At 48.8% G+C, this 20,764-nt stretch overlaps 1 protein-coding gene across 1 annotated transcript in view; it reads left to right on the forward strand.

The window, feature by feature from the left end:
* CORO1C (coronin 1C) overlaps positions 1-20,764 on the forward strand; it is a gene marked incomplete at both ends in the record, with an annotated part of 48,637 nt that overhangs the window by 19,503 nt on the left and 8,370 nt on the right. Inside the window, 2 exons of the mRNA XM_082007938.1 lie at positions 5,832-6,031; positions 17,278-17,400. Of these exons, the coding sequence (XP_081864064.1) occupies positions 5,832-6,031; positions 17,278-17,400 (323 nt within the window). The remainder of the gene's footprint in view (positions 1-5,831; positions 6,032-17,277; positions 17,401-20,764) is intronic.

Raw genomic sequence — 20,764 nt, forward strand, 5'->3', positions numbered from 1 at the left:
GCATTTAGGCCTCAGGTTGAAACATCCATGGCCAGATTAGTGGTTTAGGATTATAACATACTTTCTATTACTTTTTTTTTTTTTTTAGAAAGGTTTCAGCTCTGAGCACTCATCACTTTTGCAGGTGAAGCCCAAGGGTCTCAGCCCAGGCGTTCAGGAAGACCTTGGGCTGCACGGTCAACGCGTCGGTACTCGAGAAACCTCTGGGCTTCCCCACCCCAGGCGTGGGCTGTCCCATGTTGCGGTTTCACCAGTGGGGCCGACCCCTCTCCCTGCCGGCCCCAGCACCCTGTCCGACCCATAACAAACGAGGCAGGTGCCCCCTGCTATTAATTGTCATTCATAATCGGTGCTGCTGGCATTGCCTATAGTGTATCTTGATTTTTTTTTTTTTCCCCCTTATCTGCTTCTCATTTGTTAATAGTTATCTGAGGCTGAACATTGATTCCAAAGCTGCCATTGCGGTGTGCGCAGCCTCTTCAGTGAGGCTCTAATTCTGCGTTTGGGGGCTCACCGTCAACAACCGCAACTTATCTTGACATTTTCCACTTAAGGAGGAGCCTTTCCAGTCCAGTACCGACCTTTTCTAAGTGCCGTTCTCCCTACCCAGTGCGTTCAGATCTCCTTACCCCCCTTCACCAGTAGCCTACGGCTGCCTGTGACTTAAACTAGCCTTTTATTTCGAATGCCTCTCTTTCCAGAAGGGATCGCAATCACATGGGCTGAGCAGGATTTTGCCATTAGTGGGGGGTTTTCCTGTAAGTGTTCCCTAGCAGGATGCGTTTCCTCTTGCATAAGCAGGCTAAAAACCCTCCGAAGCCACAGAAATACATCTGTTGGATTCTTGAGACAGATAAATCCTTTATAAACAGGAAAATGGGCAAACTCATGGTAACTCTTGTGACACATCGTGATGGGAGATCAGAAAGAAATGGAATGAAAAGTATTGCTGTGCGAGCATGGCTGACGGCATCCCGCATTTCTAAGGTCCTTTTAAATGCTGACACAAAGGCCAGCGGCTGAGCGGTACGGCGGGCACAGACAGTGGGAGATGAAGTTAAATGGTTGGTAAAATTCAGCTGGAAGTCACTTGGCATTTGGGGGCGGGGGGGGGAAGAGTTTTGAAGGCTCTTTCCCATGTCCCCACCAGGACATGTAAGATGCCGTGTGTCGTGGAGCGGGATCCAGGAGATCAGCGCAGTCGTAGATCTGTCAGCACTTCTATTGTAGTGGTCTTTGCAGGGTGTCTAACGCTTCTGTTTTAATTTTGCTGAGGGCTGTAACTCTGGCAAAATTTAAACTCCTTTCAGCTCCTAGTCGTGAGGTTTTAAATCCTCCAAATTTGTACTTCACCCAAAAAAAAAAAAAAAAAAAAATCCTGTCTAGCAAGTGTATGGAGATGGTTCCAGCTCCTTAGCTAAGATTTAAATGATCTAATTAGACTTCCCTTTTTTCAGACTCCTGCTCCAAGTCCACTTCCTAAGCGCAAATCCCTGGCACAGCCCCATTAGCCGTGGGTGCGCTTTCGTGCCCGCTCGGGTATTTCCGAAGGCACTTCCCAAGGGTCCCCGGTCACGCTTCCGCACGTGGGGCTGAACCACTCTTTTTCCTTCTGGTGAATCATCTCAGATGCTGGCGTCTCACCTGATAATCCTACCAGGGGCCAACCTGGAAGCTCCTGCCTGCAGCCTGCCTGCAGCCTGCCTGCGCTGATGGCTGCTCATGGCCCTGCTGAGAGAACCTGTGGCAACCAAATTCAGCTTGTGGTTTTCTTGTGGATGGTGGAGGAGGGGATCCTTCGCATTGCAGTATTGAGAAACAAATGAGGATGCTAAAAGCTCTTCACGTTTTAGCAAGAGGCTGGGGTAGGGAGAAGATTACTTTTTTTGGTGCACAGGATCAAGCTAATCCCGTTTTGTTTTTCACCTGCTTTCCGCCGTGTGCTGAAAAGATCCACGGCCGCTGCTCCTTCGAACTACAGCCTGCACATTTTCTAGTCCCCCTCCCCTTCTCTTTGGAGAGCAGCCAGATCAAAATGGCTGTGATCCAACGCCAAGAATCACTCCCTTTGCTATGGAAATGAGGACTTGGAGGCTGCTCACCATGTGTTCATCAGAGAGTTCCTGCTGAGGATGATGAGCTGTAGGTGGGGAAGAGGGCAGCCAAGGTGTGCTCGAACAAATCCGTTTGGAACAAATAAGGATATTTTTGGATACTTCTGATTCTCTGCATTTTTTAAGTCGTTTATAGAAAACCAAAAAATTACCCTTTGCATCAAATGGTAAAAATGAGGGAAATACAGTAGCAGAATTTCACCATAGGATATGGGGTGTTTCTCTTCCGTTGGAGTGGAAGGGGCAGCAGACCTCCCAGTATCTGATGTTTGAGATAAGCGCTTTTTTTCTGGTGGTGTTCTGGTATTGATCAAGTGAAGGAAAGCTATAATTATCCAAGCTATACAAATATCCCTTCTCCTTACCGAACATACCCACATTCCCAGCATTAAAGCAGACAAATTGCAAAACCCCTGGGTGTACGATACGTCGACACAGGGCAGTTTGCTGCGCATTAACTCAGCAAGGCAGGTTTAAACTCTCGCTTTACCTTCTTCTAAACCATCAGATTTTAATCTTGATGCGCAGTGGGATGGGAACGTTGCCAGAGGGTGAAGAGTCGTGAAAGGTGACAGTGCACAAAGCAGGGGACCTTTCCCTTCTCCTGGATGAGTTACACAGCCCAGGCAGATGGAGGACGTCGAGTTTTGCTGCAAGGTGTGTTTTCAAGAGGGAAAAGGCTGCGCTGTTCGTAAGCTTCCCGCGGGGTTGCAGCATGTCGGGCTTTGCGAGGACATCCCCGCTTCTTCAGGGTGGCTTGGTGTCACCTGGCATGCCAGCAAGGGGTGGAGGTGGCCGGGAGGGAGGACCGGTGTGATGCTGCTCTTGCACGGTGCTCGCTGCAGGACTTGGCAGAACCGACGCCGTGGATGCCGAAGTCCAGGCAGCAGAGCCCTGCCTGCCGCCCAGCGCCCCGATGGCTTATGGCTGGGAGGAGCCCTCTCTGACAGGTCTCTGAACCAGTCTACACAATAAATTAGTAGCTGGGTGTGGAACTGCAATTTTTTTTTATGACGTATCTTAATTGGGCCTCAGGCAGCTTGATAGTACAGCCTGTTTCTTGTCTTTCGGGGATCTCCGGGTTGAAACTTACCTTTTCTTTGTGCATGATCCAGCGGGGCTGGGGCTCAGCTGGGATCATGCTCTCGATCCACCCAGGGAACGGGGCTGGTACCCCTGGATGGAGCCTGCCTCGCCCACCCTCCCGGCTGGGGACGGCCATGCGCGCATCCCTGGGGAGCCTGCCGAGCCGCCTGCACTGGCAGCCCTCCACCTCGAGGCACGACGTACCAGCTGCTTTGGCAGAGCTTCTCCCGTCCATTTTGGTTAACTTAATCTCTTCCTTTTGCCTGGAAACAAACCCCAACCTCACATCGCACTGTAAGGGGAGCAGTTGTATTCCACCCTCCCACTCCACCCCCAAATTGGGTGCACTTCACTGTCAGGTGATTAATTATCTGTCCCGAGTGCGTAATGGTTTGCTCCCAACCTTTCCCAGTCCCCTTGCAGTGCAGGTACTCTCTGCCTTACGGCTTCAGCTGCTCCCTCCCACTGGAGAGCTGAACGTGAACCCTCGGGGTCTTGCTGTGCGTTACTGAGCCTAAAAAGAAATCGGTGTCTGGGTTTTTGCACCCTTACCCGCTGGCTGGAGCTGGAGAGCAGCTCCTGGCTGATGACGTCCCATCGCGCTTCGGCGTCGCTGGGTGTGTCCGGCGTGGAACAGGCCTTTGACTTGTGCTGCAAGTGAAATAGTTGGCAGAAAATGTATTAACGCAATTCTGTTAACTGATGTTAAGTACAGAGGAAGCCTAAGTATGTCTATAATATGATAGTAATCATAAATAATTTATATATAGCTTTTTTCACATGGATGTCTTGCACAACCCCTATCATTCACAAAATTTTGCATTTAAAAATGACACCTGGTTTTGGGTTGTTTGGGGCTTTTTTTTTTCTTAACCTGCAGGAATTCTTAATAAAATGGTGTTTGTGGCACTTCTGTAGCTTTGAAATGACCGAGTTAAATTGGGAGATATAACAGACCGTCAGTATAGAAATGGTACCGTGAGAAACGCTGTGTGGAAAACCCACCTACTCGCAATGGCTGGAAATAAATAGAGAGCCCTTCGCGCCCCGCCGGCAGCAGCTGCCCGGAGCGGAGCCGAAGCCGCTGTGGAGATGGCCAGTGCCAATTCCCAAATGCTTCAGCTGGATGTGGTCAGGGGGAGCTTGCGGAAAACAAATACTGTGATTATTTTTTCTTATCTGTGCAGAAACCGGAGCATTTCACTCCATAGCTGTCTGCTATGTTAATTGTAACATTTTCCTCCTCTTCAGACATACTACGTGACTGCTTATTCCCCAGCTCTGAGTGCTTTCCTCTAGGTACTCAGCTTTTTGTTGCTGTTAATTTTTTTTTTTTTTAACCTCCGAGACTACAAGACAGCGATCATCCTTAAGTCTCTTTTTTCGCCACGCTTTCATGCAAAGCCTTTGCAGTTAGAGACAGACATACAACCTTTTATCGCTGTTGCTGCAGACAGGCTGTGCAGATGGAGACACGCTTGAGCCGCGCTCAGAGTCTCTCACGCGAGAGCGTTGGGCTGGTGGGTCCGGAGCAAGAAGCTCCATGGAGCTGAGCAGTTTTTCCCAGCCTCTGCGTGTGCTTGGGGACCTACTGGGAGGGAAGATAGGAGGTGGACTCTGCTTTTTTTTTTTATTATTATTATTTTTTCTTTTTATGCTTTGCTTTCCCTAGAGACTGGGGCAGAAATATTTTTCTCATATGTAAAAGCATGATGCTATATGGAGGCTCCTCTTTCTCCTGCAAGCCCTGACCGAGGCCAAAAAATTTTGTATGATGGGAAAAGCCCTTCGCAGATGCGAGGGCTCCGTAAGGTTGTGTACGCAGAAGGCAGGACGGTTGCTCGCTCCCAGGGTTGGTGTTCGCACGCGGTGGTGTGTCTGTGCCTTCTTCCAGGGCTCGGGTGCTGGAATTTTCCACACCAATCCCTTTCCCTCTGTTTGAACTCAAGCCTTCTTGAAAATTATTTTTCTTAAGAGCAGGAGAAGCGCTACAGACGCACTAAGTTAATTTGAGTCATTAGCTTGTTTCCATTACTCCTTTCTGCCTAGGAAACTAATTTTATTATTTTTTAGTGAGATTTTGGAGTTAGAAGAAAGAAATGGAAGCTAGTGAACATGTGGAACCACTTCACAGGAACACCGGATTTTGAGAGCTTGCATTTTTATTTACATCTTCTGGACCCTGTCTGACTTGAAAGTAAACAAGTTCAATCTGAGACCAGATTTATCCCCGAAAATATGTGGAGACTTGTCTAAAAACTGCTTTCAGGATTAGGAACTTCCTTACTGCAATAAGAGAATACATTTACATTGGGAAACTGATGCTTAAGCGGCAAATTCTTTCTGTAGAACACCCTTGGAAGTGCAGTTCAGTTGCATTTGGTACAAAACAACCTGAAACTTTATTTAAAAAAAAAAAAAAAAAAAAAAAAGGCGAAACTGGCTGAGCACTGAGCAGGTCTGAAGCAAGGTGCAGGAATAGTGAGTGAAACGGTCATTTCTGTGTTGCTGGAAGCAGGGTGATGGTGCAGATGAGAGGGTCCCGTGGAGGTCCTTGGCATCTTCTGGGCAAGCAGGAGGTCCCTGCACCTGTAACTGATCTCCTTCTTTTGACATTCCTCTTCTCTGCAGACACAATGAGGCGAGTGGTACGACAGAGCAAATTTCGGCACGTGTTTGGCCAAGCGGTGAAAAACGATCAGTGTTACGACGACATCCGTGTTTCCCGTGTTACTTGGGATAGCTCGTTTTGTGCAGTAAACCCCCGATTTGTTGCAATAATTGTAGATGCTAGCGGTGGCGGAGCGTTCCTGGTGCTGCCTTTGCACAAGGTAAGTGCTTTTTGAACGTTTCTCGCTATGCCATGCTCAGCTCTGTTGTCATTTCGGCACTTGTTTATGAATAACATGAAGGCTGTGAAGTCTCTGCTGTGTTGTGACAAATGCTGCTCGGTAGTGCCATGTAAGAATCCATTTAATGTCTCTGTAATCAGTGTAATGCTTCCTGTACATTAAACACGGTAAATAAGCGGTTTGCTTGACTAATCCGAGCCAATTCTTTATGGCAGAAGCTCCTATGTAGAATCATACTCCTAATGACACCTCTTTAGTTATGATAGCAGTGGTCAGGTTTTTCCACTGTCAGGGATTCGGCTTTTTGAGCTCTAATTATCACTTAATTGAGGAACGCACCTGAACTGAACTGCTCCTTGCAGCCCCGTAGCAGATGGATGCGAAGGGGTGAGGTGGTTCCAAGAAGGGCATTTCCAGACCTGGCATCCACGGCGGTCCAGGCTGCTGCCAGCCCCTCCAGTTACTTTCTCTGCACGGTGTAAGGCAGGAATAATCTCGGTAAGAAAACGGCTCCTGCACGTACCATCGCAGCTGTCCTGCGGTTCCCCCAGATCACAGGGCTGTGTCGAGGCTTTATTATACTTCAGGCAGATCTTGCTGTCCCCTAGTACCTGACATACCAAGGCGAGGGGCTTCACCGGATCTTGGGCAGGGAAACACCCCTTACGTTCTCAACTGTGCAAAATGCTGCTAAGGCTCCAATAAATCATCTTTCAGTGAGCCCATATATCCACGCTACTTCTTTCCCTTCTACTTTGAATTGATTTGTAGAGCCGCGGGGGTGTGCTTTGCAAAACACACAGAGAAAACTTAGGTTCCTGTCTGACAGCCATGAGAATGGCCGGATCAAAGGCTTGGAGGGAGGCTGAAAAGGTGGGTACAGAAGCCTTCCTGGCAGGCTCTGGCAGTGCTGCGGCAGAAAGCACACAGAACGAGCCGGAGCGGAGAAATAAATCCCTGTTGCCCCCTGATACTGCATGGAAAAATCGCAGAGCATCTTTCTTCCACCTCTGTTGGAGAGCGGTGCTCTCATCGCTCTTTCTGATGCTCAACCGGCAAATTCTTGTGATGAAAGTCTTTTTCTGTAACATTACTTATTTTCTTTGTGACCCTTAAGCTTCTTTTAACCATACACTTAAAATGTCCTTAGTCTGTCATCAGCCCTCTCCTTTTTTCCTAGCTCCACTTGCAGATCTGCCCTGTTTATATATAGAAATAGTGACCAGAATTGAATATAGCATCCCACACGGCGAGCGCGTTGCAGGAACAGAGGCAGCCGGCTCTCCCTTACGCCTCGGTTGTGCCAAGTGAAGCGAGCCAAACCCCTAGCCTCCTTAAATAGCTCTCCATTTTGCTCGTCTTGTTAACAGCCCTTCCTTGCCAGTGTTCCGGTTCGCGCTCATCATCGGGCCACGTGGCCTGCTCTTGCCCAAGCCACGTGCCACAGCACCCATCTCGATGAGGCGTTCCTTGCTCCACGCAGCACGCTGTTGCGCTCGCGTTGCATCACGACGCAATCAAGCGCCGACAGCAGGGGACGCGCACCCCGCTTTTTCTCTTTACTTCCCAACATTTTCTCAGGCCCTGGCAGAAATTCCTGCTGATCCCGCGTGATCCTTTTGCGTTTTTAAGTGGCACCTTAGGTTTGTTCGGTTTTTTACGTTTATTCGGTTATTCCTCCTGCCTTCCCCTGTGCTTATCGTTGCCTGTGTGCCCTCGGCGGCGTTCCTGTCCTCTCTTACGCAGCTGTTTAATACGCACATACGGGAAGGTTTCACGCAAAGCGGGAGGGACTCTGTTCCTAACCCCCCAGCCCCACGGGTTCTTTCGCCGGGCAGCCCGCGGCTGGCCTTGCTCTGCCTGGTCCCCATGTTCTTCGTTTATTTTCGCAGCCTCGGCTGGTGAAATCCTTCCTTCAGCTCCTTCAGCGCCCTCGATTTTGGTTTCTGGCTGAGCCCGTGTCGCAGAGGTACCGAGTTCCCCCAGCAAAGACCCTCGCTGTTATACTGGGGGGGGTGTCACCGTGCGTTACCGCGGATGGGGCCTGGCCTTCCGCGAGGGGCGGCCGCGGGGTCACAGGGAGCTTTTAATCATTTTAAATAATTGTTTTTTTTTTTTTTCTCCCAAGTTGCAGCAAGGCCGCGGGGGTTTGTGGTGGCGGAGCGGCTCCCGGCTCCCAGCCCGGCCGTGGGCAGGCGCCCGGGGGGTGATTTTGAGCCATGAGGAGCGCCCGGGGACCCCGCGCCCAGCACCCATGTGCGGGGGGGAACGGGTCTGTCGCGACAGCCCGCCCCGCCCGGCCGCGCGCGCGCGCAGCCGCTCCCGCCGCAGCGGCACTGCGGCGGCCGCGGCTTTTTACCTTATATGGTCATGGCAGCGCTCGGGGCCGCCGGCCGCCGCCGCCGCCGATTGGCGGGGACGCGGCGCGGCAAGTGCGCGGCCGTTAACCCTTGCGCGGCCGCCGCACCCCCTCGTCCTGTCCCTGTCCGCGGCCGCGCCGCTCCTCGGGGGCTAGCGAGGGTCCCTCCGGCAGCCCCCGGGCGGAGGTGTGCGGAGGCCCCGGGGGGCTACATCCTCCCTCCGCCGGGGCTCCCCGCAGAGCCCGGTGCGCAGCAGCAGCGGCCGCCGGGGCTGGTGCAGCTGAGGCGGGTTTGCTGGCTGTGGAAATGCTTTGTCTGAGCTTCCTGTTTTCTTGCATGCACATGTGCAAGGCCTTTGCCAGCAACGCGCCATTCCCATGCTCCAGCGAGCGCCGCGGCCACCCTTCTGGCTCGCAGCAAACTGCAATTCCCCCAGGTTGGTTGGTCGGCAGAGAGATGGCCTCCCTTGGAATGAGCCGCATATTTTTAAAAAGCTGTAATTTATGTCAGTTGATGGTGTGCGGATGATAAGAGCCAAGCTAATCAGCATGAACCACACACACCGGGGGAAAGGATGAAAATTCCCCTGCTTATTCTGGGCTGTGGGTGACTGGCGCTGAGCAAAGCGTTAGTGTGGAACATGGCCGTTAAACTGGAAGCGTGCGGGGTTTTAGAGGCGATTTTCTTTGAGCCTTATCCCAGGCAAAACCGTGGGCGCACAGGGAGGGAACCCCAGGGTAAAATTCCATTAAGCCGTGCGCGCCTCAGCCGTCGCTTGCTGCTGGGGCGGGTGCTGCAAGACAAGATGGAGGTCACCCCTGGCGTGGTAGGTAGCCGCCATTGTTGGGAACGAAGGAAGAGTCAGGCGGGTAAGGGAAGAAGCCGTCCCCCCGCGCGCTCCGGCGGGCACAGGATGGGCGCGTGCGGCTGCCTCGGCGGCCGTCGGCGCGCAGCTCAGCTGGCAGGCCGGGTGCTCTCGCAAGGGCCGAGAGCCGCACGTCCTTGCCGTGCCCCACGCCGTGCTCATCTCCCTCGGGATGACGGCTGAAGCGGCAGGGCAGAGATCTCCCTGCTCTTGCTGTCAGAGGAGAGGGGCTTGCAGGGGATATACTCGCCCAACTCGATGGGGAATCCCTGTTTTACAGCCCAGATGAAAATTTAGTGGGTTTCTTGATGTGCTGGAGAAAGTGACTCGCAAATACCTGGGTTTAGTGCATGGTTCTGGCTCTGGGTCTACATGATGCTGGAACTGGATAAAGTATGTTTGGTTTTTTTCCCCTCCTTGAAAAAAATCTGTGCAGTTTGTATCTGCAAAGAACGCTGCTGCAAAGGGTTCCTTTTTGTTTCAGTTCATCTAGAAAAACGCCTTCAGCTAAAAGTCATGTTACGTAAGGCCTTTAGAAGAGGCTTATTCAGTCCCCTTTGGATATACCTTTTATTAGATTCTCCGTTTGTGTGGCTGACTTCTTACTGCACTCCCCTTACATGGGCAGCATTCCTACAGAAGCTGTGATCCTAGAGATGGGTGCCCTGAGAGGCAATTAGCACGTGGGTGGGTGAGTCCACACCTCAGGAATGATCTTCTTGAAGGAGTATGTTGTTCCGCAGGTGACGTGCCTTAGCGTTCAACCGTGGCATATATAAGTTGTTAATCAGCTGTTCCAGATTCTCATTCCTCCAGGAAGGACTGGAGAAAAATCATCTGTTCCAGAATTGTGTGTAAAATAAAATTGGGATGTAGTGCTGTGATGGGTTCATCGAGGCCTGCCAGCAATTTTAGGTGGAGTGTGGATGGAAGGATACGAAGTAAAATGAGTTACTGTCCTCTTCGCTTCAGCTGCCATGGAGCCCTGTTAGTACTGGTACTGTAGGTCTTTTTCATAGCAATGTCCCTGTGAGAGAAGTTTGCAAGGTTGAAGACTGGGAAGGGATATTTCCCCCTGAATTTTGATCAGACTTCATGCAGCTCCAAGTACTTTTGAATGTTGGGTGGAAGAGATCAAAATTCAAGACAACTCTGCAAAGACTGAATACAAAAGCAAGACATGGGGGTTTTTTAAAGATCTATGTTACCTTGTGACCACTGGAACTGCTAAAACCTGGTTTCTTGCAGATTTTTGCTACATGCACACTGCATAGAGCAAACGTTCCCCAGCTCCCTTACACATCCTTTCTCTCTGCCCATCAGCACCTGCCCATCTCCTGTGGGTCCCTCACTAGCCCAGCGGGGGTGCCTGTGCCGCTCAGGAGGGACGTGGGCTTGAGTTATAACTGCACCTTCCCTAGCGGGCCACTAATTTGTATTTCTTTTATTTCACCTTGGATTTTTCTCTAAAGCCAATTAAAAAAAAAAAGTTTATCACTGTCAGTTTGATTCCAATGGATCATCGGGTTCTAGTGTACTAGGGAGGAGAGGGCAGGCAATTTGGCCAATAAGTGTCATTTCTCTAGGAAAGCAAGCAGTAAACACTGTCCTCTGTCTTATGGCCAACCAGTGGTCTGTAGGACTATTGCTGCAGTTTTAAGGCCTTGTGCAATAATGAAAATGGAAGTTGCGCTTGATAGTTGGTCTGCAAGCAGCTACGAAAGAGAGAATGTTGCACTTGGAGAGCACTGCGCATGGTCCACATCTGCCCTCCTGTCTGTCTGCAGTGGTTAAAACAGAGAGTAAGGAGTGGAGTAAGTCCTCATAAGTTGTGTAGTTGTCCAATATTCAGATGAAAAATAATGTTGCTCTAACAGCAGCATGAATTTGAGTTGTTGTGCCCATGGCATAATGTCACTGGTCTACGTAGGATACAAACATCTATGTGCAAACCATACATATAAGCACACTTACAGCGGGGCTGCAGGTGGGCCTGAAATGGAAGGTAAAAGCCTGGTTTAAAGCTGTTTAAAACTTCCAACTAAACTGGAGTCTTGGAAGTCCAGGGACAAAATGACTTCGACAGAAATGGTTGGAACAGAATGTCATCTTCCCTGGGATCTGTCCAGACTTTCTTCTGCCTCCTCCTTCCCCGTCTGCATTTTTACTGGTCCCAGTTTGTTTCGCCAGGGCTGATGCTAGAGTCCCAGATCATCGGCTCCCGGCTCTTGGGGATGAGTGTGTTTGGGTGACGCGAGGCTGTCATTCCCCGCGGATCCTTTCTGGGTGCTGCCTCCTTGCTCAGCACCTCTCCCCTCTCTGGAAGGGTGCTCGTCTTCCACCACCCCCTGAGTAGCAGCGGGGTTTTACCACTTTATCCTAGAACCCTAAACTTTCAGGTCACCGATTGGTTTTCCTTCAGTTGGAAGGGTAGTACGCCTATTTTGCTAACAGGGGAATTAACTGCTTTCAAAAGCATACTTGGGAACCAAACAAAAGAGCGACTCTGTATCTTGTAATGTAATTTCTGGGCAATGGGTCTCTGTTTTGAATCTCCGTATCTAGCTGAGGCTGAAATTTAATTTTGAGGTGTGTTTAGAGCTTTCCTCTGGAAACCGGGGTGGATGTTAGCTGAAATGCTGGGAGCAGCGTTGTGCACCCAGCTCTGAGTAATAGGAGTTAGCAGTTTGGGTTGGGTTTTGAGGGGCTGTTTGTGTTGGTTTTTTCCCCTTTTTTAAAGCCAGCATGTGAGTAGCTGATTGTTGCAACTAATTCTGTGAAAGATTCTGCAGACAAACATGCCCTTTTCCAGTGTAAAGCATCCTGCAGCTGCAACCAGCTCTTGCATCTCCGTTCTCCGGTCAGCTGCAAGCACCCGCTGCAAACCGTGAAGTCCCCCAGCTGCTGCAGCTCCTCTCCCAGCGCTGCGCGACGCACCTCGCCATCACCGCCTGCTTCACTCGGCTGCCTACACACCTGAAACCCTCCGAACTGTGCTTTGAGCGCCGATGCCACATCCGCTGGGGCTTCGCAGTGCCGTGGCTTTTAAAGCCTTGCTCTCGCTGCTCGGGCAGGGTTGGCTTTGTGCAGGATTCCTGTCTGTCACCACGTTTTTCTTCCCTCCTCTTTGTGCATCTGTTTAGGTCCGAGCACTCTGGAACAAGGACCTTTGTCTCCCTTCTGTAGCAGCCCATAACATCTACTGTAATGTCACGGCCCCGCAGCTGTCAAGGTGATAAAACCAGAACAGGAGCGCTGCTGAGGAATTTGCGGGGGGCACAAGCAATGTATACAGCGGTCCGGTTTGAAAGCAGTATGTAGTTATGAATGCCTTAAAGTCTCTTATTGCATGACATTACAGCAGACCTTTTGGGACTAACACTTTTCATAATCTTCTGAATTAGTTATGGATGCCTTGATTGGTTTGCTGGGTGACTAATGGCTATTTGTCATGGTCACGAGAGAGCAATGCACTTTCATTACATCCTACTGCAGTTTTTTCTCCCAGCGGCCTCCTGCATGACCAGCTGCTGCAACCAGAGGTGGAGGCTCGGTGGTCAGAGCACATTAAACTTCACTCGACTGGACTTTGTGAAACTTGAGTTTGTTGTAAGGAAAATAGACAATTTAGCTAAGAAAGAAGGAATATCCTCTCAAACAGAGAAAAGGTACTAGTCGGTTTGTATTTCAAACTTGCAGTTGTGACCTGATTTCCTTCCTCAAACTACTGCAAACGAAGGGTGGGGGAACTGCTTTTGCTTGTGCAATTCGATGCCACTTCCCTATTTTAAATGGCGATCTTAATGAGCGCGACCATGGCTTGGGGAAGCAGCTGTGCTCTGTGATATTTTTACCATAATCCATGAGCTGTTTCCTGCAACCAATTGCCCTTTTCTGGCAGAGAAGCGATCGTAAGACAGTCAAATTAATTCATAAAACTACCACTTTTAGGAACAGTTTTCCTGTGCTGCTTATCTGCCCCTTCTAGATTTAATAACAAGTTTTTTTTTTTTTTTTTCTTCTCATCTGTCAGCTTTTTCTGATCTGGGATACATGAAACCACTAAATGAGTTGATTTGGTAAGGTCTGCTTACCACCTGTCAAAAGACCTGAATGTTGAGTGTGCTTCTGCTCAATGCCGTCCAGCGTATTAATACTAAACCTCAAATTCACCTTTTTGGATAACTTTTTATAAAATACAACCCTTGAGTTTCAAAAGTTGTTACTGTGATGTGTTGCTCAACCAGAGCCCTAATGGATTATGAGAAGGATTTAATTTCTTGAAGTCGTGCCGAGTTAATTCTAAGCTGTGTATCAGCACTTGAGATTTATTTTAAATCCCTAACTAATTAAAAGATCAGATTTTAAAAATAAATAAATAAAACCCCAAACCTGGGAGTATTATGGTAGCGTGAAAACACACCCATTTGGCACCAAAGTTGCAAACCTCATGGTGTTCTTGTGGTAGAGGCATCTCTTTTCAAAGGCACTGTGTTTAGAGACGTTGAATTTGATGGGTTTACAGGCTGATGGTTTTTTAATACCTTACTGCAGCCTTCCTGGGCTTTCCTCGCCCCCCAAAAAAAAGCCCCCAGAATACTGTTTTTAAAGCTCTTTTGTGCACAGCTGATCCCCCACGATGCCAGGAATAGGGGTCTCCTGCTCCGGAGAGGGGAACGCTGCGGGGAGGAGGAAGCCTGCAAAACAGACGGTATTTGCAAAACTGCCTTAGAGAGGTGGTAAAGTAACACATCCGAGTTAAAAACTGCCCATTTCCCACCCTGCTGGGTGATGGTGGAGGAGGTGTGCTGGGTCAGGCCCTGGGATGGTGACACAAGTTGTTGTCCTTTCGCAGCCCCCCTCGATATCCTACGAAGGGTCATGCTTTCTAATAAAAGTGGTGGTGTTTTTTTAAAGTGGAGCAGATGAAGCACATTTAGAAGCATCGCCGAGGAGAGCTCTTGCTTTCTGTTATGTGTTCAGGAAAGCACCATGGTTTCCTCTCCACTGTGAAGATGGTTTTGTGTCTCTAACCACAAGTCAGTAGCTTCTCTGAAAGTGGTGGGACTTCCACTAGCCGAACTGCAGCTTTGAGCAGCCTTTTGGCCAGTAAGCCCTTCTGTCCACTTAAATCCTTATTTATTATCATTTTGCTGTTCGGACACTATTCTTTGCGGACGCTGGTAAGCAGCTGAGTTGGTCCTCTGGTGCAGTAGTGCTGTGCCCAAGTGTAGAAGTTGATGCCGCTGGGCTGTGCAGCTCTCCAGCGTTGTCTTCCTCTGCCAGACCCTGGCGAGCTGAGGCAACGTGGCATCTCCTTCTCTTGTTTGTACCCCACCTGCTTGGTTTTGTACATTTTTGTGAATGAATATTCCTGAGGTTGGTTGAAGTTACTGCGTCTCCCTCACTGCTGCTGAATGAGGTCTCATTTTCCCCATCCTTACTCTCTTTGTTCCCGTGTTAGAAATGGGGTTTGTATGTCACTGTCCACATCCAGGCAGGAAAGGGGTGCACTTTATAGATGATGCAGATGAGCATCTATTCACCTGTAACGTGGCGCAAAGATATTCCTGCTCGGTTTCATTTAACTTCCCCTTTGTGTATCTGCAATTTCTTGTTGATCCAGATGGCTGTGGCCTGAGAAATGTGTGCTGTCCTTGTCCCAAACAGCCGCGCCTGTGCATCGATCTCAAGTTCCTCAGCCTGATGACAAGACTGAGTTTTATTGCAGTTTGGTGACAAGACTGAGCTTTACTCTGGCTTGCCGCTTAGCTTGCCGAGAGAAGGGGACTTGCTTCCCCGTGGGAGCTGGAAGCCCGTGGCTGCGCTGGGCCCTTCTGCTTTCGGGCATCGGGAGCTCCCTCTTGCCACGGGCTCACACGGAGTCTCCGGCGTCTCATTTTCCTCGCTGCCCTCAGAGCAATGGAAGTACAAGATAGCTGGTTTAAAAAACGAGCTCCGTTTAAGGTGATCAAAAGCAGGCAGTGGGGTTGCCTGGTCCCTGCGGTCAGCTGGCTGTCACAGGCAGTTGGCTGCTCCTGCTCATGCTGTTCAGGTTCATCGTGATCAAAACTGAAAGGTGAAGTTTGTGGTTTAATTTGTTCAAATTGAATTTTTTTTCCCTCCCTCCAGTAATAAATTACCGTAAAAACCCTAAACTAAACTGACAAGCACTCGTGCAGCCTGCAAATAATTACCGTAGGCTTCTCTTAGAGGATTACTCTGAGCCCTGCCTAGGAGCAAGAACAGGTAGCCCTGACGTCTCACAGTATTAGTCGTATTTTTTTCTTTTGATTTAGGTCTATATTTGTATTTAGCCTGTAACGTGACTTCAGAAATACGCTCGTGTGCGCATGCTCTGCATGGTTCTTTTTTAATTAGATAAATTAAAATGGATGGACTATACGTGTCAGTTGGATGTATTAATTTTTTAAATCCTATTTCACATTATGGCATCCAAGAGGGATTACATAGACTTTAATTTTTGAATGTCTGTTTTATGGCTTTTCATCTACAACACTTTCACTTTTAATAATTTCAAAAGCATTTGAATCACTGAGACAGTCTTTCTTTGAAACCTAAATTTTGGCCATTTAGGAAATAGTGGTTGTTTTGTTTCTGTATCTTAGTCTGTTGGGATCTATATTTTGTTTTGTCGCTAGTAGAGGTCTTCAGGTCAGTAGTCTTCAAAAGCCGGTACCCAGCATTATTCTGATCCTTTGTACGTAAGACAGCGTTGAATAAGAACAGCCTTCCGCATGGAGATGGGTAGGAGGCATACATTAAGAGATGTAACCTCCAGGGTTGGGGAATGTCATCACCAAATGGCAGAAGTGAAATGCCAACCATTTCTTCTGCATGTTTAAACACGAAAGAAGACGACTCTGTCCCAGACCTCTCCCTCCTGCCTCTCTTCTCCCATCGCTCATGAAACGGCCATCGCTGCATGCCCTGGAAACAAAGCCCCTCGGAGCAGGACCCAGGTTCTGGCCCTGCAAGTGCAGGAGTCTCCTGCTCACCCTACCGCTACTGCCGCATGTCTTCGGTGTTTTACATATTGCTTCCCGTGTGTGCAAGATTTTAGCAAGAGAGATAATGATGATTAGCTAGAGTGATTCTTCTTTCCTTTCACACGGAAGAAGCTGGGGTGTTTGGTGTGTCAGCAGTTTGAGGGGTCGGGTGCTTCAGGATATTAAGAGGCTCCATCAGCAAACTGTAGACCCAGTTGACAAAGTCAGTGCACTTGCCAGAACTGCGTTGGCATCGCTAGATTTGTCTCTCTTCAGATGAGAACATCTCATTAGCTTGTTTTCCTGGAAAGTTTATCTGCTTGGGAAGTTGAGTATGAGCTCAACTTTGCCAGCGCCCTGCTGGCCTTGATCCTCTGGCTGCAGAGAGGCAGGTACGGATCGGGGCGGGTGGCTGTGGCAGTGGCAGTCTGTATCGGCAGTATTTATTCATGAAAATAGTATTTTACTCTGCACAACTATGTCCTAAAAACTTTCCATCTATGCAAAATACTTCTGTGATGAAAACAAGCAGACTTGGTAAACTCAATGACCAGCAACACCCTTCCATTAAAATTTTAGCTTGGTTATCTTTAGCTGTCGCTGGCCACCATTGTGAAGCACAGACAAAACCAGAGCTTCACCGTGCGGGCAGAGCCCTCTTCCCGAAACATAGGGGACAGGCAAAGGGATGGCGTCCCAGCAAATGCTGAGGTACGGGCAGCAAAGCATCCCTGCATCCGAGGGGGAGCAAAGCCCTCCTGTGCTGAACCTCCAAACCCTTGTCTTGCACCGTCGGGCGTTTCCAGTTCATCGGTGCTGGAGAAGAGTCACTGGTTCATTTCCTCTACCGATACACGAGACGATTCAAATTTTATGGAATTGTGAATACTGAAAGAGTTAACGGAGAATTAGGAAGCATCTTCCTCCAGTCTGAGAGACGTCCTCTGTGCCGTCTGTATTACAGCTCTCTTCCTTGTTTCCCCCCTTCAGACAGGCAGAATTGACAAGTCCTACCCAACAGTGTGTGGCCACACAGGACCGGTGCTGGACATAGACTGGTGTCCTCATAATGACCAGGTCATCGCCAGTGGCTCTGAGGACTGCACCGTCATGGTAAGTCTCTTTAATTTGTCTTTTGGGGTGGCATTTGCTTCATGCTCAAAATGCTGCTGCAGATGACACTTGTATTTCTAAAGGGATCTCCTGTAGCAATGCGGAGGGCAGAGTCCTTGCCCGTGTGAGAGTGGTCACAGGCATTCTGCAGATCACATTTTGTCCCAGCTTAAGACATGATGCTATCTTGGCTGCAGGACCTAGCTAGAAATTGGAGAAAAAATAGCAGAGCAAGCTTTACCTGCGTAGCAGCAGAATTCGGACTCTTACAGCTGGTAGTTTCTTCTCACACTATGTTGGAGAAGGTGCAACCTCAGATTTCTGAGCAGAATCTCTTCAGCACTGAGGTGGCACTTTGAGTAATGGACTTGGCCTGTGTCCTCCTGGCTTTGTCTTCAGTTGCTCTTCCATTGTTCCTTCCCCTGGGGATTTGCCTCATGTTTGGGAAGAGGAAAGAGAAGGCAGAGTGCCAGTCAGTGGTGACATGTTTTGTAGTGCTTTGCAGAAGACTGAGATGGTTCCTTACCTCAAATGTCCTAATGGATGTAGTAGCGTGTGTTGGGAAGAGGTGGGGATTGGAGGGGAACAAGCCCATCAGGTTTCAGAATTGCTTCAGCCCTTGATTTAAGGGTGACACTTCAATTTTTTCCTATATCTACAGGTTGTGAGTAGATATATGGTAGATATATCTTACTTTAAAGTATGTGTGGTTGTTCATCGGCTCTGAACTCTTCATTAGCCAATGTGAAACGAGAAAAATGTCAAAAGGTTTTTGTTGGGTTTTTTTTTAATAAATAAAAAAAAAAAATCCAAATTCTGCACCTGCCAACCTTGGTCCTGAGACCTATTTTACCTCAGTCAGAGCCCACTGAACAATAGACGACCTTGCTCCGTGATGGATGTGGAATCCCGTGTATGCAAACACAGCAGAATAAGTGAAAGAAAATCCTTGTAAGATGAAATAATGCCAAATAACTTCAGTGATCTTTGGCCATATTTAGAAATGCTGTAGGCTGAATGTTATATTGAAATCTTATTATAGATCATGTCAGATAAATTCCTTTGCTTCTGTTCGTCGTTAAAATGTTTGGGAGGGGATTCATCCCAAGAGGCTTTTCCTGGGACAGCTCTTGCCTATGATCTCTCAGTCTTGGAAGCTGAAGCATGTTAACAAAATGTACTATATTTAATATTAAACAAAACAACAAGCTTCTGTGTTTGTAATGTTCACTGCTGGGCTAGAACTAAGCTTTGAAGGATCTAAGAATGTTCCTCCAGAAACCAGGATCCAGAAGGGCTGCGGATCGGAAAGAACCGTCTCTGAAACATGAGCATCAACAGAAGCAGGCAAAGCTAAGGTCCGTAGCTGCCTTCACGGAGGCAAAATAAGTCTCTAATCCAAGTGCAATGAGAAATATGTTGTGAGGCTCCAGAGGGATTGAATTATGTAGAAAAACCAACAGTGTTCGATTACAAGTTGTCCGAATGCTCCTAATGTAGACACAAACTGTCTGCAAGAATCTGAGCCTACAACTGCGCAAACAAGCTCCGTGGGGCGGGGGTTCGCGGTGGGGTGGCTGCTCTGCGGTGGCTGCTTATCTGCAGGCGCTGCAGTGAGGGGCGAGCTTCCCCTCCGTCCCTGCCGGCATCACCCATGCGGGCAGACACCGCGGTGTAGCTGGCTGCCAGTTAGCACACTCGTGTTTGTGTACGGGACCTGTTAGTGTGACTGTGTCTTGCGTGGAAGGCAGCAAGCAGCTGGGAAGGTGAAAAACGTCAGTCCTTGCTGCGCTCGAAGGAACAAGCGTATGCAACTCGTGATCGGGAAGATGTTAGGTGCGTGTTAGCTGGAGGCTTAAAATGCAGTGAAGCTGAGTGCCAGCAGTAGCGATGAAGAAAGCAAAGAGGACTTGAAGGCTGAAGTCAAATCTCCTGTTAAGTATTGCATAACTTCTGGTGGGAAGTGATGTATCCCAAATGATTTGGGACGGTTGTTAACTGGGCTGGACAGAGGTAACGTATGCAAAGGACAACCCTGGCCTGGGCTATTTGGAAGCAAACGGGATGAGCTAATGAGCCGTCCCATTTTTAATTGCTTTTCTGTCCTGGCGCAGGTAATTTAGCATCCTGTTTTCTTTGCTTTTCTTCAATAAAGGTTTCGGAGTCCTGCTTCCTGAACAGCCTGTCACTGAATAAACTCATCTTACTTTAAAGGATGCGTGGTTGTTCATCGGCTCTGAACTCTTCATTAGCCAATGTGAAATGAGAAAAAGTGATGTGGTAGAGGAAATCACGTGGCTTTCTGCAGAAGTGCCAGCTGCTTTTAAAAAAAATACCTTACGTTTTTAAAGACCATCTGTGCCTGGGCACTCACGGATTTAGGGTCTTACCCTCTGCCACAATGGATCTCATCAGTGTCAGCTAGACATGTATTGAGGGAGAGAGCGTGGCTTTGAGATGCTATCTAACCAGTGTCTCCACGATGAAGAGGGCTGATTCCCTGCAGCCATAACTTTGTACTCTCTGCAGACTTTGTGTTGCACAAGGAAGGTTAACTTGGCCCGTTCAAAAGCCAGAAGCATTTTTATATAAATAAAATCTCAGATTTGTAGAAGGTGGAAATACCCTGGGAGCTGCATATAAACCTTGAACAGGTCTGGCATTTGAGATCATCAGACTAGGGGCTGAAGTAAGGGACTGGGAAAGAAGACATCTTTTTCTGATATTGCTTAGCTTTGTAGCTTGGACAGCTTTAGAGGTCTAACTGTTTGCAGCTACATCGAGATTTGTTTGATGAAAGGCCCTTGATAGGTGTGATCTGACAGTTGCAGGTGATACACTTCCGCTGTCACATCTGACGCATTCAGAAATCATCTGGAGGTGGAGAAGAAGATGGTGGGGGGCAATGCTTAGGACAGCTCGCCCTTGCAAGACCACCGTTGTGCGAGTCACAGTGCCAGTGGGTAGCAAGTACCTCCCTGGTCCCAATGGGCCTTTGCGAAACGCCACCCGCTTGCTTCTCTGGGAGCGTGGCCCTTGCCAGTTGGAGCGCGAAGCCAACAGATTCCTTTTGAGTCGGCAAATACAACTCACTTGAAGTTGTTCAAGATATAACAAAATACTTGTAGTCTGCAAGTGTCTTAAGTTTTTCCTCTTTACGCCTTGTTCTCGGTTGCAGAATGGGGCCCATTTCATACGTCCAGTGTAACACAAGAGCCCTAATCAGACAAGCGATGTGATGTAGGCGATGGCAGTGGCCCCTCTGCCCCATTTGCTGGTTTCTTGCCGAATTTCTGTCTCCTTTTGCAGAAGAGCAGGATGGGCAGTCCCCATCTCTTCCGCTCCAAATTGCTCTCAGAAAGAC

Source organism: Phaethon aethereus, assembly GCF_964289735.1.
Source record: "Phaethon aethereus genome assembly, chromosome: 17".
NCBI lineage: Eukaryota > Metazoa > Chordata > Aves > Phaethontiformes > Phaethontidae > Phaethon > Phaethon aethereus.